This window comes from Pituophis catenifer, unplaced genomic scaffold, assembly GCF_029215685.1.
Source record: "Pituophis catenifer annectens isolate HBS135680 unplaced genomic scaffold, rPitCat1.0.hap2 SCAF_1, whole genome shotgun sequence".
Taxonomy (NCBI): Eukaryota; Metazoa; Chordata; class Lepidosauria; order Squamata; family Colubridae; genus Pituophis; species Pituophis catenifer.
In genome coordinates this window covers 42,370,869-42,395,697 of record NW_027256881.1, presented here as the reverse complement: position 1 = coordinate 42,395,697, position 24,829 = coordinate 42,370,869, and the positions used below count along the sequence as shown (strand labels likewise).

Below are 24,829 nucleotides of genomic sequence, written 5' to 3'. Positions count from 1 at the left end.
ATGAGTTCTTTCTGTGCAATTATTTACAAACCACATTATAATTAAAAATATTCCTTGGAGGTTTTTTCCTGTTTGAAGCAACATTAAATTTCACATTTTCCAAAGATTAATGTCTCACCTATGCTCTCACTAATGTGCAAGTAGTAAATGAATATTGAGTTGGAGGCAAGGAGAAATGCAATTGATTTGGCCCATTTCAAGAAGTAAAATTTCAATGAAAACTAGATAAATATACTAGTTCTACATAGATCTGGACACATTATCACAGCATAGCAAAACTCTATCCAATGTTTTACTTCAATATACACTTTCCCCAACAGGATATTGCTCTGGGTCACCTCCATCCTTCTAGAACTTGCAAAGGGTTGCCATCACCTAAATATGTCTTTCATACTCAAGACAACTTTATTCTCAGTCTTTTAAATACTCAATTCAAATGAAAGCCTCAAAGTCTATAAAGTAGCATAAAACTGCCCCACCCCCCAAAGTTCTTGTGCTAATAGGAATGAGGTGCTGTTTCAATGTGATTGCTCCTTTTTTGGTTGCTACTATGGTTGCACAAACCAGGGACATGCTATTCATTATAGCTTGTGGGCCTGGGAGTAAAATGATAGTCCCTTTGCCTGCTTGTCATACTGTAGCAGCTACTACCTAAATGTCACCTTTGCCTGTATGCCTTTGCTCAGGGATGTTCAACCTTGGCAACTTTAAGATTAGACTATGCTGACTAGGGAATTGAAGTCCACAAATCTTAAAGTTGACAAGGTGAACAATTGCCTTTGCTTATCATGTTTCTTCCTACACCCCTTTTCACACTCTTAGTATTTGCTTTTTTAAGCTAAGGGCCCAGGTGGGATGAGACTGCCTGTGGACATCGGCATGTTCTCAAAAATGCCAGGGTTGGCTCAATTATCAAAGGGATCTGCCATATCTGCTTGGAGGCTTCTGGATAAAGTTGTAAGTGAAGGCTTGACAGAAGTGGGAAATGTTTCTCCCTTGGCTACATCTACTTTTCCCAAATGCAGAGACAGTAACTCCAAATTCAGTCCCTCACACCTTCCACTCTCTATAAGCTTCTTACTATAGTAAGAGAAAAAGAAGTGCTAAATGAAAGATCAGGCTACAGCAGACACTGCTGTTTGGCTGATTAACTCTTAGACAAGCATTACAAATAAATCTAAGTATAGTCTGCAACAAATTAAATTCCAGTGCTTTAAACAACAAAGAATTTGTTAGAAAAGAGGATTAGCAACTTTACACCCAGGAATGCTGGTTTAATTTGCTTCACAATATAAGATTTATATGCAAATATTATGTGGATATTTAATAGGAAATTTGACAAAATTAAAAAAAAAAACAATTTGAATATACAGGAGATTATTTCATTTCTAAACATAATTATACATATTTTAAAAACCTGCCCAAGATCTCCCTTGGCTTTCTACCACTCATATGTGATTAGATTTGAGCTCTATTTAATGTTAATTACAACAACACTAATTAATGGCTAAAAAGTTTAAATATATTCCAATTAACACTAAATAGCTATAAGAGATTAGGCTACTTTAGATATACTCTCACCTCAATGATCTTCTTGGCTTCTTTGTATTTGCCAGTTGCCAGAAAGGCAAAGAAGAGATCAAACATCATTCCCATCTGTTTTTTCTCTTCGGTGAGAAAGTCAAAAACTGTAAGATTTATTTAAAAGACCCATTAGGCTAATGTTAACAAGGAACATTAAAGAAATAAAGTAAGTTATATGGTCAGTTGTAATTTTTTGTTCAATGTCATTTACAAATCTCTTATATTGGTGAAATAAAACAATCATCTCTAGAAAATCACAAAATTAAGCTATGTCTAAATGGTCACCATCCAATTCAAAATTACATATATCAATTATTTTACAACAAAGAAAAGCTATGTAACATGTAGCACAGCTATGATAACTTGTTTAAAAATACTGTGTCCTATTATTATAGAATATTATTTGAACCTCCTTATTTGAACAAACCTTTCCAACAGTTTATTTGAAAAAAAAAAAATTGCACCCTGAAACAACAGGAGAAAACAGAAGCGACTAACCTTTCTTCACTGTTTCGGTGTCTCCCTTCTCTATTAATCCACATAAGATTTCATGAAGTCTAGGCAGCCCACCATACTTCCTATAGCAATCAAATAACACTTCCACCGCTGTTAATAAGTCATCCCTTAAAGAAAATCCAGCAAAAGATTTTGTAGGAAGAAAAAAAATAAAACACCTTAAAATAATAATTTGAATATCACAATGTAATTCATAGAGTAATATTTAAAAAATTTAAATATTTAAAAAATATTTAAAATATTTAAAAATGCAAACATATTACAAAATTTTCTTTCTTTTTTTTCTCATTCTATCTCCTGTAATGCACCTATTTTACAATTCTGGTCATTCATATAGTGCAGTTAACTAATTACAACTTAATTTTATTCATTCATTTACAAATTATAAATTTAAAAGATAACTTAAGCATTTTAACCAATTAATATACTAAAGAAATATAATCTGGTAGTTCTACCATACAAAAATATTAACATTCAATTAGTAACTATGAATCTGAATCTTTTTATTTTTTTGCTTTAATTTATATGCCGCCCTTCTCCGGAGACTCAGGACGGCTTACAATGCGTTACGCAATAGCCTTCCTACTTTTGTATATTTATACAAAGTCATCTTATTGCCCCCACAATCTGGGTCCTCATTTTACCTACCTTTGAAAGGATGGAAGGCTGAGTCAACCTTGAGCCTGGTGAGATTTGAACTTGCAGTAATTGCAAGCAGCAGATGTTAATAACAGTGCTTTAGTCCACTGTACTATCAGGCTCTTAACTAAGCAGCATAATATAATGAGCTGACATAGCTATGAATCCTAATATGTATGTGCCCATCATAAAAACATCATTGGTCTAGTTTAGAATTCCATTCGTTAGTAAGCGTATGATGGTGGTAGTGTGGTCATATATTTAGCAGATTAATTCAAAATTTTAGTGAAAATTAATAGACATGTTAGACACATCTTCAAAACTAACTTCTAACAGTTAATTACTGATATTTGTTGTATTAGATAATTATACAGAAAATGTTGAGATTGAAAATTCAGCATGTCATATTTATGAAACAAGATTGTTACATAACTTCAGAGGCAAAATTTTTGAAAGAAAATTATTCATTTAAACTCTTCCCATGAATTATTGTTTTTAAAAGGTTGCTACAATTTTCTAACGATTGATGCAAATTTAATTATTAATTACAAATGTAGGCAACATAATGATATTACTCCAGTCCGGATAAAATTGTAAATAGCCTGGCTTGTTGGATCTTTACCTTATCCCCTTTTACTGAGCCCTGTTTACAGAACATCTTCTGGCACCCCACAGAGTCATTTGAATTATTGTCATTTGGGGTGAAGACTAAATTGCAGGTTAATTTCAAAACTGCAAGAGGATGATACAAACTAGATTACTGTCATACAAAAGAAATGCTATGGTAGCTACCACACATGGATATAAAGCTTAATATAATCAGTGTTTTCTTCTGCTCTGGATAAAAGTTCAGTTAATACACATAGAAACAGCTTGGAAACTCTTCCCCCCGATTTTCTTTAGGGTACAATTTTATATGTTCAAGTTTTCTCTTATTTATTTCAGCTTTTGACAGTGACTCTGGAAAGAGCAATAGTATTAATCTCAGCTGCTTTCCCACAGTATTAAATTCATTGTTTATATCAAAGTTATCAATAAACGAATAATTGGAATGCCCACCAACCAGATACATTACTAATGTACACAGTATTCGAATATAGAGTTCTGAAGAAATCTAGCCTATGTTTGTAAACTAAGAAATGAGGTAAAAGGGTTAAAACTAATACTTAGAAGAGTAATGGGAATGTATGCACCTATAAAAGTTAGATTTTTAAACTGTCATCTTGACTTAACATCTGGAGAGTACTAGAATGACATCTTGATATTCAGTTCCATGATTGCCAAATGAGAGTTCTCCAACCACATTTACAAAATTAATCACACCTACAGCAGAAAGCTCTGGAATTAAAATGCTATGCATGCTAAGAAACTTTCTTACCCACCAATGTCCAGATTTCCCCAAGCAAGAGCTGCCGAGAAAATACCCTTACAGAACCTGATGCAACATCAGAAACTTCTCAATATGAGAGAACTGGTAATTTGGTTCTTTTTTTAAAAAAAAAACACAGTAGCAGCAATCAGTTATTCACAATGAGGTATGTTCACTGAATCACTCTGAGCCCAAGCCAGGATTTTTAATAAGCCACTGCAAAAATTAAATAGAACTGTAAGAACCCAGCCTCAACCAAAGTCGTGCTCTACTGTTATGCAACTGCCTTTTTAAAGAACACCTTTCAAAACCAGACTTGTCAAATCAACTACCCCTCTGAGCTTTTTTATATATAATTTTTATAAAAGAGAATTGGAAAAGAAAAAAATACGAATTTTGACAGAAAAAGGGAAGTAAACAAAAAAGTAACAAGTGAAATGAATGCAAAGAAAAGAAAAAAGGCTTCAGATATTCTTAAAAGTGGTTATAAATATATTTTGCCCTCTTTTTCCAAAGTTACAGCATAACTTCCTTCTTTCCATAGTTTACCCTTTCTAAAGATCAAACACATAAACCACAAGTTCATTTTTAATCACTGATAAATGTAGTTATTGTCCTTCTCTCATTATGCAAGTCAATTTTGACACATCTGCTAATTGTCATCTTTACCATCTATTCCTCCATTGTGGGTATAGAAACATAGTCTTCCATAACTCTTTTCTAATTGTCTATCCATTATTCCAAACAAGAAAAGTTATGGTTTCAATTGAATATTCATCTTAAAACTCTTTGTATCATTGTATTTGAACCCAAAATTTTCTGGATTTTTTGCAAGTTCACCTGGCATGATAAAATGACCCTTCATGTTTACACATATTTAAAATTGCAGTACCTTTATACACTCTAGACAATTTTTCTGATACACTATTTTATCAAGCACCTCTTTTAAATAACAGCGTAGTGTAAATTTCAATTCTTTCCCATTTTCCCATTGTTCAAGCAATATATTATGTGTAAAGTCCTTATTCTATTTTATCATTCTCTTTCAGTTATCTATTTTAAGTGTTTCTTTTAATTCTGCATATGAAAACTACTGAAAACTAAACCTCTCTGTAGTCAAATTCTCTTGATTTCATCTTATATTCTCCAGAGCCATGTACAGCTCTTTATATGTTAACCATTTCTCTTACACTACTGTTTCTTTTCTTTAAAATTCTTCTGGTGCTGAGATCCATACAGATATTTTAGGTACATTTGGATTTATATCTATTCCATATGCTCAATTTGGCAATTTAATATAGCAATTTTTAAAACTTATATTAACTTTAACTTTAATGTACTATAGAGATCCAAACTTCAGGTTAGAACTCTTCAAGTTCTAAGATTCTCTTATTTCTTAGCTGCATCCACTTATTCAACCAAACCAAGCTGCAGGTTGCAAAATACAATTTCCAATCAGGCAGTCCTACTCCTCCTTATCTCTTTGTATCTTGCAAAAAAAATAAATTTAATCTTTAGAATCCCTTGGTGATCTCCCAGCTTTGGTTGTTTTCTTGAGACATTTCATTCTGCCATTATTAAAATGGTACATTTTTTCTTATAAAAATAGCTAGTTTAAAGAAAAACACCACCATTTTAATCATAAAAATTTAACCTAACAATGTCAGCTGTACTTTTCCCAATCTTAGCATATTTGTAACTTCATGTTTTAATTGTTCTGATATACAATTCATATTAGTCAACCAAATATTTTACTTTTGTCTCCATCTTAAAACCATTTTTAAGAATTTTTGCTCTTCCAGCCATGTTTTTATTAATATCTTCATTTTCTCATTATTAATTTTAAATCGAGATAGCACACTAAAAGTGTTTAATTTTTAAATTAATATTTCTATTTCTTCCAAAGGACTTTCCAGATTTTCACCAAATATTGCCCATAATTTATACTTTTCTTTTTTAATCCGCTCTAGCAATTCTTTTGCCTTGTCTTATTGTTCTGTTCAATACTTCCAGAACTAATATGAATAATAATATGAATAATATCAACCTCATCTGTATTTCACAAATGTATGTCAATTCTGTTTATATTTATCTGCTTTCTGTGAAGTATAAATTGATTTTGCCGATTTAATAAAATTCTCACCAAAGTCTGTATCTTCCAAAATTTTAAACAAGAAAGTCTAGTTCAAATTGGCAGAGGCCTTTTCTGCATTTAGAAAGATCAGTGAAGCTTGTTTTTCTTATGCTGTTCTAAGTATTCCAAAATATATTTCTATTATCTCTCAATCTCTCTTTAGTAAAAGTTGAAGCAACTCATACTCCTTAGCTGGGACTCGATCTGCGAAACTGCTTAACAACTTGAGTGTGTAAAGATTGCAGCTGTTGAACAAGGCAGTCATGTGATGTCTCTTTTAACTTCTTCAGTAATTGAGATTCTGATCCCAATTACGGCCGTTAAGTGAGGACTACTGTAATGTTTTATTAGTATATTTCAATTCAGCTACCTCATATCTTTCCATTCAATAAAAGAGTTCATTTTTGAAAAAAAAAAATTGTAGCAATTATTCCTGAAAGAAGCTAGAAATCCATTGTTCCAGGCACTTTCCCTCTTTTAGCCTATTCTATGGCTTCACAAACTTCCTTGTTGCAATAGGTCATTCATTATTAGTTTCTATTTTTCCGTAATCTTCACTAAATTTTATTTCTTGAGCCATTACTAGGTGTGACAGCTTTTTTATACTAACTGCTAGGTAACTTAAATGGGAGGATGTTACTGAACTTTTATTGTTCTTCTTAAGTATGGGATTTCCACTTATAGGTGGCTAACCTTTCTGAAGAGAATGCCAGATTACACAATTGTTAGATCTGATTTAGTATAGCTCTTCCTAGCACCATAGATTTTCCAATGGTGAAATTTTAATACAGATCAAATTACTTGAACATTTTGTTCCATGACTATAATCTTACAACTGTTCGTAATATTGTTTATGCAAAAGTCGGAACATTTTGCTATTCAGATATACTGCTGCATTTTTAAACAAAGCTGTTTCATTGTTACTTTCATACCTGCCAGTTTATATATTTCAGTCCCAGCAGTACAGTGTCATAACTGTTTTGAGAGCTCTATTCTACAATATGATATTCTGCCTAAATAAACATGCAGTCTACATATGCTCTATTTGATTAGGAATTAATCTCTCATTCATACACTTAATTGAAAATTGAATTAACTTGTGATTAAGCAAATGTTATTTTTCAACTCACCTGGCTGAATCTTAACAGGAAATAATATAATTATGAAATTAATTCATTTAATTGTAAACATTTTCAAAAATCACAACATTAAAAATTATCTGTACAAATTAGAAACCATTTATTCGTGAATTACAGCTACATGCATAATTCTTTTTTTTAACCTCTTCTAGTTTTAATTTATAACGAATATTAATACTAAAATATTGTCACTCTTTCAGCTTCATAGTAAGCATATATGTACAAACCAAGGAGCTTGCTTGATAAAAAAAATTAAGAAGTTAAATATTGATTTTAATTGGAATAAAGTGTTTTAATGTTCTGCATAGCATATTAGTGAAGTGGCAATTTACCTAAGGGTTTTACTAATTGGAATGCTCTCAAACCAGAAATCACTAGAGAGAAAGGAAGGAAAAGAGGGGGAAAAAGGACTCTGGGGGAAAAAAAACAGAATGATAAAAACAAACCCTTCTGCAAATCTAAAGCAGAAGTTCGTATGGAAGGAAATCAATTCAAGAAGGTACAATCAGCTTTAAAAAATTATTCTGTTAAGAGAACAGGGCTCTTAAAAGAGCTAAACGTCCCCCCTCCCCCTTGTTCATCAGCTTTAAGGAGGAATCTTCAAGGAGACTCATGTTGCAATTACAACTAATCCTCCCCAAAAAATTAACTGTGTTGAAGGCTTTGTAATTTCCCTAGGTACAATTTAGCTGTCACTTACTTTAAAATTTACTCAAACATGAATTCCGAACAGCACTAACTTCACATGTCAAGTGCTTTCCAGCCAATTGAGTCTAAACTGGAAGTCAGTGTTAAACAACTGAATGATTAGACAAGATAGCTCATTTCCCTACTCTTTTGTTCAGAATAAAATGCCACATTTACATTATCAGGCTCAACAGGATTTTCTGACAGAGGGAGAAAAAAAGCCCCAGCGAACACTGTCCGTACTAAATGCATGAAGCCTGTCATTTACCAATCAGCCTTCAAAAAGTAATAGCAATGAATGTAACTTAATTACGACCCAATGATCCTTGACGAAAAATCATCTTATCACTGTTCTGTTCTCCTAGGGCAAATGAACCACTTTTGTCCTTTGGCACTAAGGATGTAAAATTCTTAATTGCAATAATGGAGTAAGAGAAGACAAACCCTTCGTTCACTTTTTTTAAATTGTGTTGATGAGAAGAAAACAATCCATAAATAATGCAAACATTTGAAATAAATGTAACATAAGCTGATAAGGGTGGTGTATGTATAGATTTCTCCATAAATCAGTAGTTTGGAGGGGTGGAGGAATTACTTTAAAAATAATACTAGAAAGTTTAGGCCAGGATTATTAATCAATTTCTTATTCTCAGTTCAAATCTGTTTCAAAAAGAAACTGCTACAGGCATTGTTCAAGCATAAATTATTCCATAACTTACTGGAGTGGCCAAAATAATTTAACTATGACTGGGAGACAGCTGTAGTCTCCCAGTCATAGAAAATGTTCCATAAGAAAAGCTGAACTGAAATTAGTAATGTCATTTCAAGACTATTTTCTCTACTGAAACACATATACCCATACCATTTTGTCAATGTCTACAGAGCAGTTCATTGATGCATTTATACTGCCTTCTCTCTCAATTGGTTTCATTTGCCTTCAGTGTTACTGTCATGTAGCCAAATCTGACTGGCTATTTAGCATCACAATGACATCTTATTCACAATATCACTGCCTGGTTTGGATCACTCCCATGATTGAAGCGGGAAATAGAATTTTACTTTCAGATTGGCTTTATACATGTAGTCTTTGAGTTACAAGCACAATTAGGACAAAACTTTTGGTTGCTAAGAAATGGGGTTGTAAAGTGAAATATCATGTGACTGCATCACTTAGCAACCTCAATTCCAGCAATCCCATTTGCCGTCATTAAGCAAATTTTACCAGCTGTTAGCCAATCCTAGGCATTCCAGGACGGTCCCTCCCAACCTTCTTTTGGCAAAGTAAGGTGCCTCCAACTTCTCCTACCTGTCTATCTCCCCTTCCTCCATCTCTGTCCTTTTGATGACCTTGCACTCTGTGGCTCCAGGTTTCTTGCCATTCACCAGGAAGTAGCAGCCACCCTAGCTCACTGATCACCCTATATTCTGAGACACCTGCCGTTCTGCTTTCTGGTGCCCCAATCCATTTTTGCCATCTTCTTGCTGCCACTATGGATGAGGCACATACCTATTCTGACCTAGGCTCTCTTAAAAAGCAAGAAGCAGAGTCTTGGTCCCAGCAAAACCTCTTTTATTTACACGCCTATGAATTACTTTCATTCAGTCAGCAAGGCCTATCCAAACAGTCTTTCAGAGAAGTATTTATCAATACACCTTATCTCGCTTGGCAAGCTGCCATGTAACTTGTTTCCAAACACAGTACAAGGTAAAACTTGGCACAGAGTCTCTCAGTCACGGAATGAACGAACTGTTTCCTGCAAAAGCCCTGCTGTCTAGCTCCCTCTCTGCCTCCGACGCAAAGCTTTCCCCAACCCCCAGGACTGGCCCAAGTCCCACCCCAACCTCCTCACTGTCTGTTCTGCTGCCAGCTCTGCTGGCCGCCGGCAGGCCACAACAACACTCAGCCTAGCTGATGGGGCAGGGCTGGGCTTTGTGTTGCACTATGGCTAGGGGGCTGCTTTTTACAATCCCAGCAGCAGTGCACCAAAGTGCCCCTTTGTGCTGTGCTCTTCAGCTGGGCTGGGTCTGATGTTGCACCGTGAGTGGGAAAAAAGACTAAAGCAGGGCCCTGAGCTGCAATACATCAAAACAACTCTTTGCAAAGAGTTCCTGCACAGGGCTGGGACTGGATTTGTGCTGGGAAAAAAAAAAGGGGGGGGAGTATAAAGTAGCCAAGGGGTGGCAGGTGCAGGATGGTAGATCCTCTTGGGTGGCAGAGCACACAATGGCAGAAGGCTAAAAGGACAGACAGAGACATATTGGGGAACTGCGGTGCCCCTGTGGTCATACGTGTGTGACCAAACTCTGATCACATTACTGTGGGGCCACTGCAAAGGAAGTAACTTTGAGCCCCTTCATTCAGTGCTTCAAACAGTGACTTCAAACAGTCACTGAATGAGTGGTCATAGGTTGGAGGCTACCTGTATGTTCCCTAAGTAGCATCATCATGTCAAGAAACCTTATGGGCTTATTAGCTTTGATAAAAATTATTGTAAGAGCTCAGAAAAAATACTATAAATATATCCAGTCAAAGGGGGGAAAAGCAGTAAGAAAGTTCACAATTTTTTGTGAATGCTAAATAAAATAAAAATGTTATCTATCATTTGTAAAAGAATGACAGTTTAGAAATATATTTAAATAGCAAAATAATGCTGAGTGTCAGATGTTCTGACTGAATAAAAATGTTATTTCTGGCTCCAAATCCACCCACCCCACTTTTGCTAAAAGGGAGCTATCACAGGACTGCCACAAACCTGTTTGGATATCATCAACCTTGTTCCAGAAAATATAGGAAGAGAAAGTAGGACTTTTTAAACATCTGGTCAGAAGGTGATCTAATAAGCTTGTGTTAAGCTTGAATAACACATTTTAAAAGTTTTGCCATGTCTCTGTGATAAACCAAATTATTGCAAAGTTATATGGGAAAGACCTTTGGAGACAATGGGGACTGTCTAAGAAATAATCAGGTAAGGAACAGTATAGCCTGGAACTGCAAAATGGGCAGGGAAGAGGCTCACAAGGGATTGCCCTTAGTTTTTCAGGCTGTAAAGACAACGGCAGGAAAATTGCACTTTCAGACTTTCAAGATTCTGTTAATATAGCTATATGATAAAGTAGAATTAGCCTATCTGGCCCTGTTTTGTATCTGGTCTAGCTAGTAATTATACACACTACCACAGAGTAGCATGAGCCAGTAAGAAGCTGCCCCATTTATCTGGCATCCTGACAAAACTGAATGCAGATACCTTATATGACATGTACGACTAATAAAATGATCTTGGCACACATTCAGAGAGGCAGTTTATATTCGAAAAAATAGAGGGGGGTGTCAGTGGATATGTTCTCCTTGATAGAACCTCTGCCTCTGGATTTTACACCAGTTTAAGAGCAGGAATGAGAACCAATTTGGCATAGTGCTTAAGGCACAGACTAGAAATTGAGAGCATATGAGTTCTAGTCCTGACTTCAGCATGAAGCTAGATGGATGACTTTGGGCCCAACACTCTCACTTAACCCTAGGAAGGAAGCAATAGCAACCATTCCAAAAAACAGATTTTACCCCATCACAACTTCATTCAGGTTCATAGGAACGATAAAATTTACTGTAAAAATGAATAATAATCTGGCACCTATGTGGCATACTTTCCAACTGCATTCTAGAATATGGTAGATCTGAACTTATCACGGTGAAACACAGGAAGATAAAATTCTTCATACAAAATGTATGGTCATAATTTCTACTAGTTGTTTGTTAGTAATATAAAAATTAGATTTTTTCAAGATTAGACTTTTACATATAAAAATTAAGATAACCTGAGAGCATTTAAAAATGATATATTTTTTTTCCAGGGCATTATCCCACCCTCCCACTATGCAAAAGCTCCATTTGCAGAAGTGAAAACCATCTCATTTCTCCATCAACTCCTCAGTACACATTGTGATAACACAGCTATCACATTCAAAAGCTTGGGAAAAGATTGTGAAAGATTTTTGAATATTTACATGTAAAAACTAGAGTAATAGTTATCATCTGACTTATTCTCTATCCCACCTGCATATGAACAAAATATTCAGGACAAACAAATACTTACATATAAATTTAGCGAAGCCTGTAAATATTATAGTCAACTTGAAATAGCAATAAGCGGCTTGTTCTTAATATTACCATTTCCTATGTCTGGAGCATTCTAACACCCCCAATGTATGACAATCAAAACCACAGTTTTGAAGAATGGAGCTCCGAGTTTAAAATAACTTAGTATCTTTAAGTCTCACGGCCCCAACTATTTCGCAGGGTTGCTGCTGAGGGGAGAAAATGAAAAGGGAACCCAGGCAAGATACTCTGAGGAAAGGCAGGATGTAATTCTAACAAATAACATTATTAAACCAACAACAAGCTCAATGTTGACCTGAGAAGAGAAACAGAATACAAATACATTCAACTTGTCATAAAATACTCTTGACCAGTGAGTCAAGAAAAAAAGGGATGTATTAGGAATGAAAACAAAAATTATTTACAAACTAATACCTTATATTTGAAAGATTAACTGTTTGTAATGTATGGACTGCACTGTCCTGTGAATTATATTTTATGATTTTAATTATTTGTTTTTAAATGTGTTAGCTGCCCAAAGTCACACATGTGAGATGATGAATAGCTGTATAAATTGAAGGAATGAATAAATAATTATTGCAAATTGACCAATACTGTTTCTAGTGCAATGGCATCATATAAACATGGGAATTAAGAAAATATTGAAGATGATTTAATACACATATGAAGCGTGTTAATACACACAAAGAGATGTAGTTTTAGATTGAAAGTATGATTCTCAGACTTCCATATTGTCTTCAACGATAAGGATCGTGTACTGACTTTGCTGCTGATGCCAACCTCTTAAATCAGTACGTGTTTGTTGGTGAGAATTAAAAATGGAATATTCCACCAGAGCTGCTTTGCAACTGTTTATCAACCATCCTGACATTGCACAAAGGATAACTGAACAGATGTTGATGTCAGTCTTTGAGGCTGGAGAGGAAGCTAATAGAAAGCAATCATTATGCTCCAGGACATGCAACAGAGACTGATGGCTGCATCCCTGCATGTGTGACAAAAAAAAAAAAATCTGTCTAGAATACATTCCAAGTTGTATCCTCTTGTAATTGCTTGGCTTGGCATGCTACTCTACGATTAGTCCCTGAACTGTCAGTGTCACTTGTATTTTGGTCTTAGAAAAGGCTTGGTCATAGACATTTTTTTTCTTTTCGATCCTCCTAAATAAGAGATTGAATTGAACTGAATAGAATAACCTTTATTGTCATTTTCCTGTATACACAATGGCACACATTAAAATGAAATTACGATGCACTGCCCTTGAAAGAGAGAAAAAAAAAAGATTCACTACATGCCCCACCATTTCAATGTAACTTTCCAGAATTTATGGAATAGACTCCATTGTTTGAACTGATGAAAGCAGAACGTATCTATGAGCTCATGAGAAGGTGTCTGTTGAAAGCTATTGGTACACCAAGAACTGTAAATCTGCTCTGAGAAGGAATAGAGGGAATATCCAAATAAGAGAAGCTTCCACTAATTGTCCCAAACAGTAACTCTGAAGGATTTCTGCATATCTGTTTGGTAAATGAAGATAGGAGAACATTGTAATTAAAGTGCATTTTGTGCTTGACAAGTTAATGCGGGGAAGCGTTCGGAATGTTGGCACTCTACCCTCAAAAAGCTGCCAGGTCACAACACCTTGTGCAGTGATTCAAAAGGAAACTTTACTTCACTTTCTAAAATGCCCCTATAATAGTTTATAGTCCTACCATTAGTCTAATCCTATTTACAGATCCAGGAAACACTTGTCAAATTAGGGCATTCGTCGGAGCCCTCACAATACTGTTTACCTAAAATAGGAATAAGGTGCCCAGTTCTGCCACATGCTATGTGGCAGATTGGGGTCCCCAAATAGGTCGCTACTGGGCCATGGCCTGTTTGGAATTGGGCCACACAAGTGGTGGGCCAGGGCACGCATGCGGCCCTTGCGTGTGTGGCTGGCCGGTGGGCACTCGCACATGGGCCAGATGCTCAAGCAAGTTGAGCTTTGTGTGTGTGCCGGCCCGCCACTTGTGCAGCCCAATTCCACTCCTACAACCCAGCCGGGCCACCAAGCCGCAAAGATTGGGGATCGCTGCTATAAACCACTCTGGAAAGCTGAAAAAAACAGCCTTGAAGAAGGCAATGGAAAACCAATGAAGCCAAGGAAACTAAATAGATATATCAGGGGTGTCAAACTCGCATTGTCAGGGCGTCGTCACGTGACGCGTCACGACTTTTTTCCCCTTTGCTAAACCAGGTGTGCGAGTGGCCAGCACATGATGCATCCAGCACGTGGGCTGCAAGTTTAACACCCCTAAGATATATCTATGTTAGTCATCAGGAAGTAAGCTTAACCCAAACCCAACTTTACTAGCTTTTGGAGATAGAGTGGTGGGAATATCTATCAATAATTCTTAGAGGATGTAGTGATCTAAAACATCTTTTGTTTCTTTGGCCTAATCTTTTCCCTTTTTCTTTTTAATATGAAAATTTTAATCTGTTTTTAAATGATTGGGGTGTTTTAAATCTGTCTGGGCCAAATTGTTTAATTCGGTTTTATTCTGTTTTTAAATTTTGTATTTATGTATTTTATCATTTGGCTGTTCACCGCCCTGAGTCCTTCTGGAGTAGGGCAGTATATAAATCAAATAAAGATAAAGATAAAGATTATTAGGTTCACAAAATGAAAGAAATACTGCAAACAAAAAAAGCATGACGGTCATGATGACATAACAACAACAATAAAGTAATTAATTATTGGATTTAATGAGGTTCTCTAACTATAGGCTCGCAGAACTGCAGTATACAGAAAGCATGTAAAGATTGTGCGTAAAATATAAACATGAAAGTAAGTATCTTTGCTTTTTTAGTTAACTGCAGGTGTCAACCAACTTACCTCTTCAAGTGAACAGTAACAAGGGGAGAACACAATTTTACAGAAGACTGTGGTAACAGCAGGTCTACCATAGCCTCATGCAGCTGATTCACCTTTTCAACTTCACCTTTGAAGGCTACATTATTAAGGATATGGAAACATTGTGTGACAGCTGAATCTTTAATACAGACATTCTTCTCTTTCATCTCCTTTAAAATGTTAATAGCATCTACAATAAACCACAGCACAAAAAAAAAAAAGCCTTAGGTAATTTTATATACAGGGAAAAAAAACAAACTGCTATTAAAACAGCCTTTCAAAAACCAGCAGGAATGTAAATTCTGGTGTATAATGCCAATTTCAAGTTAATTACTACTTGCATTTCTAAACGAGACTACAATTATGAATCCACAAAGCATGGTTTTATCATTTTGCTGCAACTTTGACTACAAATTACAGATGGGAACTGTGAGCCCACTCTGCACCACATAACCCTGTAGAGTCTGCCCTATAGCAACAAGATCCTACTAAATGGATGCTTTTATCGTTTGGTGCTAACATCTGTTAAATCACACCATTGTTTCTTCAGCAGATGGCTTGTCACGAGGCCAAATAATAAAGATGTGTTTACACTGTATATAGAGCCAGACTAATGGTCTGATACCGATAGGGCCTGTTTGCTGTGTCGATACTAATTAGCCAAGGAGAGCCAATGAAAGCTTTCTAAGAGATTGCATGTTAAAACATTAGGTTCATTAATCTTCATTAGAAAGGCAGAAACAAACATTTTCATATATGGAATAAGACCATTTTTGTAATGTTCTTAATTACTGCACAAGCAAAATGTTTTGACTACTTTACATAAAAGCATCTATTGAAATATTTCCTGCAGCATGCTATGGGCTTTTGAAAGCTTGACATAATAGCACCTTTTAATTGTATAGGTATCTGATCTAAACATCAACTCCTTTTATGAAAATAATCACTCTAAAACACATACAAACACACACAATGTGTATATTATACACACACACACACCCTTTACCCTTTTAAATAAAGAAATTTAATATAAATCATCTAACAGAATATCATATTCAAATTCACTAGTCAATGTCAGATTATTTTCTTCTAATTAACTATGCCAATAACTTACAGTTTACAAATCCTGTAACATACAATTTTAAGACCTAATCCTGTATTTCTTTTAAAAAATCATTTTTTCTCCAAGAGTGCTTAGACACTTTTCAAAGAGGTTATGTTTACAGGCTTTACACTCAGGCTTCACACCTTCTTAAGGAAAAACAAGGCCATTAGTCAAGGCACATACACAATTTGTGCCATAAGTCATGATCTTCAAACTCAATCCTAACAGCAGTGCTAATAAAAACTAGCTGCAGAAATGCAAAAAGCACTGAGCTGTGCAAATGTAAATGACAAGCTTGCCAGTCCATTAAAACTAATGGCCTACATCGTCCAAGTATCTCTGGTTGAATTCACATGCAAATTTGGATGTAAAATGTTCAAGCACTTTGTAGGGCATGATATACCATTAATATTTTTATTCTGGTGGAGAGATATCTGTATTATATAACAGTAATATACATTGAAAGAAAGCATGCATTGCTTACCATCCAGTCTTTCATGTTTCATCAAAATCTTAATCAATTCTAGGTAAGTATTTAATTCAAGAACATCAGATGAATCTTTACGGCAACTAAAATATATAAAAAGAAATAAATCAATTCTTACATCATATTGGAATACAATAATCTCAATGCACAAGCTGATGCATGTTCACCTAGAAATAGTACATGGAATGAAACTAGTCCCAATAACTGGATAAAATGATAATATTATTGCTGAAACAGTAAGATACTGACAGAAGCACATTTGTTTGAAGACATCAAATTAAATCCAGCTGCATTAATAGAGGGCTTGAGAGATGAATGTAAAAAGAAACAAAGTATTGGAAAGACTAAAGGGCAGTGCCTTTGTTTTTAATCTCTGTTTTAAAGAAAATACTGTATATCGCAAGACTTATGTAAAAATATGTACAAAAAGAGAAACCTAAGATATATTATCAAGCAATACTGCTAATAGGATATATCAAGGCTAACATGAACTAAGATCCCATTGACATCAAATGGACATCAAATGTCCATTATATTTATAATTGCACTAGGACCCAAGTATAACTAAGCTTATGCTGAATTTAATGACACTTATGTCATTGGCCTTGCCACTGCTGAGTGATATGGTTGTAAAACATGGTGTCATGTAATTGCATTGCTTAGTGATGACCATCCCAGCAGTCCTAGGTGTTGTTATAGTCCCAAGTATAGGTCATTAAGCAGGAAGGTATGTGAGTCCCAGGTAAAAAGTGCATGGGTAACATTGGGGCCTGGTGCAGGGTACATGATAGTTGGGGGAGGCTGGGGAAGTGGGGTGCTTCAGCACCATGTGAGCAGAGGAAGACTGTGGAATGCAGAGCGTAAGATCTAATGAGCACAGGAAAGCTGGGAAAGACTTATTGAAGTGAGCTGCAACCTTCCCTGCTGGCTTCCCATTCTCTTTGTTTGTGGGGAAACTGGTAGGGAAGTTTACAAATTGTGATCTGTAAGGACTTTCATTTGTTTGCAAATTCTGCAAAGGGTGAACGGACTGAGCAAATGCACTTTATAGATCATCTAAACTGGAGAAAGCACTGTTTACCATGGAGATTAAAGAGATGTGCTCAAATTTCAACTACATTTGATGGATGTGTCAGTGTTAGAAACATTACAAGAAATATTTATGTGTGTATGAGACTTTGCATTGTCTTGAAATACTGATATAAAAATAGTGACAAATATTTGATACAAAAATACTCTATGTGGCTCCTCTTCAGCTGTTAGTCAGCAACAGAAAGTTTACTAGACAGCAATAGAAGAAGACAACAAACAATTCCACCAGTCTTTCTTACCCCTTCTATGAATACCTATAACTGGATATAATGGAAGAACTACTATTTATCCGTTGAAGACCCTGTTGTTCCGCCAGGCAGGGCTATCAACATAATAATTTTAAATTGGGGTATTTTAAATTTTTGGGGTTTTAAATCGGCCAAATCTATTTAATTATTTTAATTTTTAATTATTGTTGTGTCCTGTTTTTAAATTGGCTGTACACCGCCCTGAGTCCTTCGGGAGAAGGGCGGTATAGAAATAAAATTATTATTATTATTATTATTATTATTATTATTATTATTATTATTATTATTATTATTATTATTATTATTATTATTATTTTTCTTCACCCTTCCCCAATCTTTCTACTTTTTGGGTCAACTACTTTTAGTTAATATGTTTATGGATATGGAATGTTTTTCACTGAATATATGTAACCCACCAAAAAGTATTTTTGGTTCAAGAACGGAAACAAATATCTTAAAATCAATAAATTATTTTAGAAAGTTCAGATGTATAACAGTTTTGAGTTGTTAATAAAGTTGCATATGCTGAATCACAAACTTTTAATGCCAAAATAACTAAGGGAAAATCTTAAAACTATTTCAGTTTATTATACTTATTTGTTTTAATTTAAAACAAGTATCTCAAGAGTACAATTTTTTAAAAAAATTAAAGAGAAAATTAAGTGCTGAAAAGCACTTTGCTTCTTTTCAAATCAGTTACAGAATTACAAGTTTTAGCTGGGAGCTAATTTTCACAATCAAGTTGTTGCCTTTTGAAAAACAAAAAGCATAATAACTGAAGATAATTATTAAAATAATACCACTTACAAGAATTGCAGCAATCCATACTGTAGATGTATTACTAATCAGAATCTAAAGCTAGATACCAAGATAGATTCTAAGACTTCTTCAGAAATAGATTAGAGAAATATAATACAGAGTAATATGAGCCTAAAACACTAACAAAAATGCTGGCACAAAAGCGATTGTGTAATCATGACAGCTTACACAATCAATTTTGAATTTCAACAGAAAATATTTTGTGTGGGATAAGCTAATTAAAAATGTATGGGGGAGGTGATAATATTCAACCTACTTAATTCAATAAGGACTGTATATCAGCATAAATCTCTGTGACATCTTTCAGTGCCAGTGTACTTACAATTCTTCTTTCAGGTTCATTGCTTCCTCTACATTATCATTTTGACAGCAAAGACGTATTAAGGCTCCATAGCCCACAACATTCATGTCGAATTCATATTTGGCTTTTATTTCAAGAGCTTTCTGCATATTCTAGAAGGAACATTAAGCAAAAGATACAAAGTAGAAAAAGAAAATCAACATGACATTTTATATCATACTAGGAAATTACATTTATTTATATATGCTTACACATTGCACTGCTTCTTAGCAATTCGTATGCTTTACATTTATGTGCAAATGATTTTTTTATAAATTAGTAAATAGTTTAAATATGTTCATTATAAACTTTTATCCTGTTGCAATATATGCTTTCACTGATTTCTGAAGTATGCATATCATTAATTATATCACATTGAACTTCATGGCAAAACATTTTCACATTTTAAATCTTCAGCTAATATACCACAATCACTTAAATATATCAATGAGCAGAGAACATGTTAAATTGATTAATTAAAAAGAAGACAAAGTTGTTCATAATTCAATTTTCTGGCATGATATAAATTTAAAATTCTCATATATTAATATATTTTTAAAAATAAAATATAGTTTAATTCACTATGAAATCAGACATTGCATCAGTGCCATGTAAAACAAAATTCAGGGCCCATGTATAAGAACTCGGAGCAAGATGAAGTTCTATACAAAAATATGAATTAAAGTTGGATGCCTGCTAATGAAGACAAGAGCCTCTGCATCTCAGAAAGCTTTTCTTCAAGGGAAAAAAAATGGAATTTCAATCCCCACATTAACTACCTTTTAATATTTGACTTGCAAATTATTATACATGTATCAGTTGCTTGACAATCTAGTTGTAAGAGACCAGAGCGGTGGCTTGAAAGGACACTTGGCATGTATGATAAACCTTTCACAGCTGTTACTATCATTCATTTTGCAGATTACCATTAACAGACTTCCACAATCTCAAAACATGTCATTCACAAGGTAACTAAAAATCAGCACTGAGGGGTTTTTTTCACTAATTTTTTTAATACTTTAGATTTTCAAGGAGCAAACCTGAAATCTAGAAAATACTAGTTTTCCTTAATCACCTACATGCATTTGCAGTTTGACAAGAAACAAACACATATAATTGTATTTGTTCATTTTGAGCTCTAATGACTTTTATAATCTCTCCTTAAGTCCCCCACCACCACCTATATGAAGTCTCCTGTGGCTAGGATTTGTATTTTACTTAGGTTATTCTGTAAAGTGTCATTTAAACTGATGGTGCTATACATAATTAGAAGTATTTAATTTACTTATCATACTCTGTTAATAATACAATAAACAAATCTGCTGAAAATTACCTTTTCTGAACACAGAGCAACTATAAAGTTCTTTAGAATATCTCCAATGGGTTTGTTTTCAGCTTTAAATTGTTGAAGTTTCTCCTCCAAATTTACTGAATTAATCAAGGACTAAGGTAAAAGGATAGAAAGATATTCAAATGATGTTTTACAATGAAACACATCCCAGCAACAATATGTCTTATTGATATACTTTTATATTTGCAGGGGTTATGTGTATGGTACAAAGGAAACCCTAATGTTACACTTTTGAAAAATGTATTTCTGTTATCTCAGTTGTGGGCAATGACGTTGAGTTGTATCAGTCATGTATTTCGCTAGGATTCTTATTGGTCTTAAATAGGCTTCTCCCACTGGGAGCAGGTCCCCCATTCTTCTTTGTTCTCTGTGCGATTCCAATGCAAGTGAGGACAGACTAATTTGTATATTCCGTCATCTTCTGCATCAGCATGGCATAAACATGGCCTGAAATTCTTAACTATAAATAGCTCTATCCTTAAGAGGAAATTAAGTCATAGCAACCAACCATTTAAGGTTTCAAATCAATTTATGGAAGAGTTAGAAATACCAGTTAGAAAGTCCTCAACTAATACATATTTTTACTATTGCTAGGATCAAAACTCTTTTTTTTGTACAATAAAACTTGGAAGCCATGCATTCTTGTTATGTAGCAAAATTATTTAATGCTAACCCATTTAAATAGGTGTGTACATACACTTTAACAGCTGCTCATCAGAAGCCAATAAAATTACACTGTAAGATATAATTAATGGCTTGATACATATTTGAATATAAGCATCAATGTGTTTATGATAAATTAAAAAACTCAAGGAATGTGTGGTTTTGTTTTGCTGTTAAGATTGCTATCAACATTTAAGAGTTGCCCTGTCTTATTTGTCTCCTTAAAACTTTAGCATTCTATCTAAAATATGCTTCCTCATTTCAGAAAAGGATTAAATAAAACTAATTTTATACATCAGGCTTATTAATTTTTAAGGTAACTACACACTTGGAATGAATATGATTGTATATATGTATGTTTTATATAATTATACATAAAATAACATTTGCAATTACAGACCTTAATTAAATTGGGAACGTTGTATTCAATCAGCACTTTGCGAATACCTTTGTAGTAGGTAGGAAGAATCGTTATATTCTGTAGGAAGAGGTGGAGAAAATCATGTGAGTTTTAAAAGCACAACCAAACAAAAAAAATTCTGTTACACAAATTTCAGACATAATTTAAATCTCCAACACTTGCATGCCATTGAGAAGTGGTCTGGCTGTACTTAAAAGCTGCAATTTCAAATCTAATAGATACATGTCAGGAAGGATGGGCATTATGTAGCAAAAAAATGAAATAGTACCATCTTCTGCAGCTGATGGAAGTATTGTCTCAACTGCTCCTCCTTGTCCTGTACCTCTGAGTCAGTCATGTTGTCAATCAAGGAATAAAGAAAACGGCCAATATTTTCTGCGAGGTGGGGGTGGGGGGAAGACAAGAGAAAGCATTCCACTAAAATTACTGACACTGTCATGTTATCAAGATTAATTTATAAGAAATCATTTTGGTGTGAGATGTCACCCTGATGAGAGGCTCTGAAATGGCAACAATGATCACTGAGGCATAGAGATTATGTGGTTTGGGAGCACATATCTAACTGGTGAGTGAAAGGAATATTAATTATTTTCAAACCGAATGACAGCTTTTCAGAACAAAATCTTTCTTCAATCTATTTTTCCATGGCTGTGTGACAAAAGCAGCACTGCCCAAGGCCTCTCTCCCACTTTCCTGCCCACCACCCCAAAATACTTGCCGTAAATATTTTGTCATTTATTCAAAAAGAAATAGAGCTTTTTAAAGCTTCATAGGCACAGCCCCATGTATTTCTTATTATTTCCAGGGTTTTTCTGAAGCTAGTGGATGAATGTAAACACAATAAAGAATATTAAATGATATTTAATCACCAGCTCCAATAATCCTGTGGGAAGCTGCTTATTAGCCAATGAAATTTAAGTTTAACAAAAGATGCTGTATAGGTTAATGGTATTAATTTTGACACTGAAGCATCAGGAAGAATAAATGAGGTTCCAATAAAGAAACTACATAGTGATGCATACTGTATTTTCTTATTATTGAAAATATTTTTGTCACAATGTAACTTTTGTTATTAAAACATTACAAAAAGCTATTAAATTAATAGCTTCTTAAAATATTTGTATTAATGCCCTTTTAAAAAGAATCTTACCTCCATCTGTAAATGCTTGATTACATTATCCCGGTAATCTGTTCATTTTACTTACTATATAAGCATCTCAAGTACATTTTTCATTAAAAAGGAAAAACACTAATAAAATCTCATGGATTCCACAAAATATACTGTGATCATCTGGGTAAAGTTTTTACCCAACATGTTTTCAAATTTCACTTTCAAAAAGAAATAATCAATGTTTACGGTTGTAATCCCTCAAACCTATCATTACCCAGAAGAACGGATTTGTGGATAAGTTACAATCATAGAAATTGAAACTCTACCAGTTTCTTGTTCAGCCTTCTGTTCCTCCATATACAACAGTTCCGTTATCTGGTAAGACAGAATAATCGTACATTGCAGCCAAGAAAAGCAAGCAAGGGCAAATAGTAACTGAAATTGAATTCCACAAATAACAAAGCAGCCCTCTACTAGCCTTATTCTGAGCCACATCACAGCAATTTATTTTTAAAAAAATAAAAGCTTTTAGTATTTTTTAAAACATTGCACAACAAAAGATTCATGCATTTTACCATCACGAGCGATCATAAAGAAAAAAAAATCATGAAGCACTAAGACAGTATTGTTTAAAGGTTTAAAATTTGGGATCTAAGTAGTTTTCTATCATTATTTACAAATTAATTTTAACAGGAACTTGCACTGTGCATAACAGACTCTATTCCAATTAAGTATTTAATTTAGAAATAGCATAGTATACTTGATGTAACAGTTAAATAGAATTGGAGGGAGTGAAACAAAAGAACTATTCCTTAATACTTGATGGCTAATAGTAACCAAAAGATCTAGGTAGCGGCTTTTTGGGTCAGCTGTTTAACTTCAAAGTTTTTTTCTTAAACTTAATTACCCTTCCTACTATTAAGGGAACAAGATTTTCCACCCCCATTAAAATCCATTTTAATGAACATATTCTGGCAACTATGACCAAAAAGAGATTTCAAGATATTTTACTTGCCTTTACTGACTACTTGCCTTACATACTGTTTATCTCCAGTAGTTAAAATATTGGAATTACTTTAGCTTTTCTGCATAAAGCTAATAAATAAGAAAGCTTTCTCCTCACTGCTCATCTCTTTATACATAATTAACAAGGTCAATTACACCAATAGACAGCTATGTTGGCCAAAAAAAAAAAAAAAAAAACCCACACACCACACAACAACAACCCCTAGTCCTTTTGTATAGAGCCTTTTAAACCTTTCCAAGTAACAGTTGCCCCAGTCCTTTACTTTTTTAGGGGGAAACTACCAGTGTAAAAGGAATGGGAGGGCATTATGACTGGCCAAATGTCTATTTGTTATAAGGTGTCACACTTCTTACAATAGACAAAAAGAACAAAAGTAGGCACTATAAGCCAAACTAAGTCAGGGAAAGCATAGCTTCTACAATTCCTTCTAGTTCCTTCATCGACACTGGCCATAGAAGGCATAAGCATTTTCTTCTGTTTAGTGAAGTGTGTGTTTGTGTTTGTGAGGTATCATTTTCCCCTCATGTTTATCTGTGTGTGTTTATAGAGGTGAACTGGAAAGCTCAAGGCATCACAGAGGGAGAAGGGAGGAAACTTAGAATGGAACAGCTGCCAACATTTTAAGCAGCTGCCCAACTTCCTTTCCTACTGGGATGCACCACGGATATTTTTTTCATAAAATATTTTTCTCCACAGCCCGTCCAGTTTCAGATGTGCTATCTCTTTTGCCAATTTATCCCATCATAACAAATGTGGTTCAAATTCTTTCAGGTTTTAATAGTAGACAAAACTAATGGGCAGAGACCTGAGTTCCTTTGCATATTTTGTCCCCAATATTTCAGTGGTTTGGAAACCACTGATTTGGAAGAAAAATAAATAAAAAGGGGGAGAGCATTAGAGGTATCAATTAGAATTATTTTACTGCAGAGAAACCACAAAGTTTGAAAAATGTCTTTATCGAGGAGGCTGCTTAATAACATCAAGCAATTTTATTCAAGTAAAAACTTGAATGAATTTAGGTAATACTAAAAACACAATATGTAATTTGAATCTACAGTAAAAGAAATATTTTATAATGAATATT

General features: G+C 34.3%; 1 protein-coding gene across 1 annotated transcript in view; it reads right to left on the bottom strand.

Moving 5' to 3' along the window:
• Nucleotides 1-24,829, bottom strand: part of LRPPRC (leucine rich pentatricopeptide repeat containing) — a 96,886-nt gene that overhangs the window by 37,958 nt on the left and 34,099 nt on the right. Inside the window, exons 16-24 of the mRNA XM_070932364.1 lie at nucleotides 23,045-23,093; nucleotides 21,876-21,982; nucleotides 21,587-21,664; nucleotides 20,506-20,616; nucleotides 19,155-19,285; nucleotides 16,671-16,756; nucleotides 15,064-15,271; nucleotides 2,083-2,207; nucleotides 1,582-1,688 (exon numbers count right to left, since the gene is read on the bottom strand). Of these exons, the coding sequence (XP_070788465.1) occupies nucleotides 1,582-1,688; nucleotides 2,083-2,207; nucleotides 15,064-15,271; nucleotides 16,671-16,756; nucleotides 19,155-19,285; nucleotides 20,506-20,616; nucleotides 21,587-21,664; nucleotides 21,876-21,982; nucleotides 23,045-23,093 (1,002 nt within the window). The remainder of the gene's footprint in view (nucleotides 1-1,581; nucleotides 1,689-2,082; nucleotides 2,208-15,063; nucleotides 15,272-16,670; nucleotides 16,757-19,154; nucleotides 19,286-20,505; nucleotides 20,617-21,586; nucleotides 21,665-21,875; nucleotides 21,983-23,044; nucleotides 23,094-24,829) is intronic.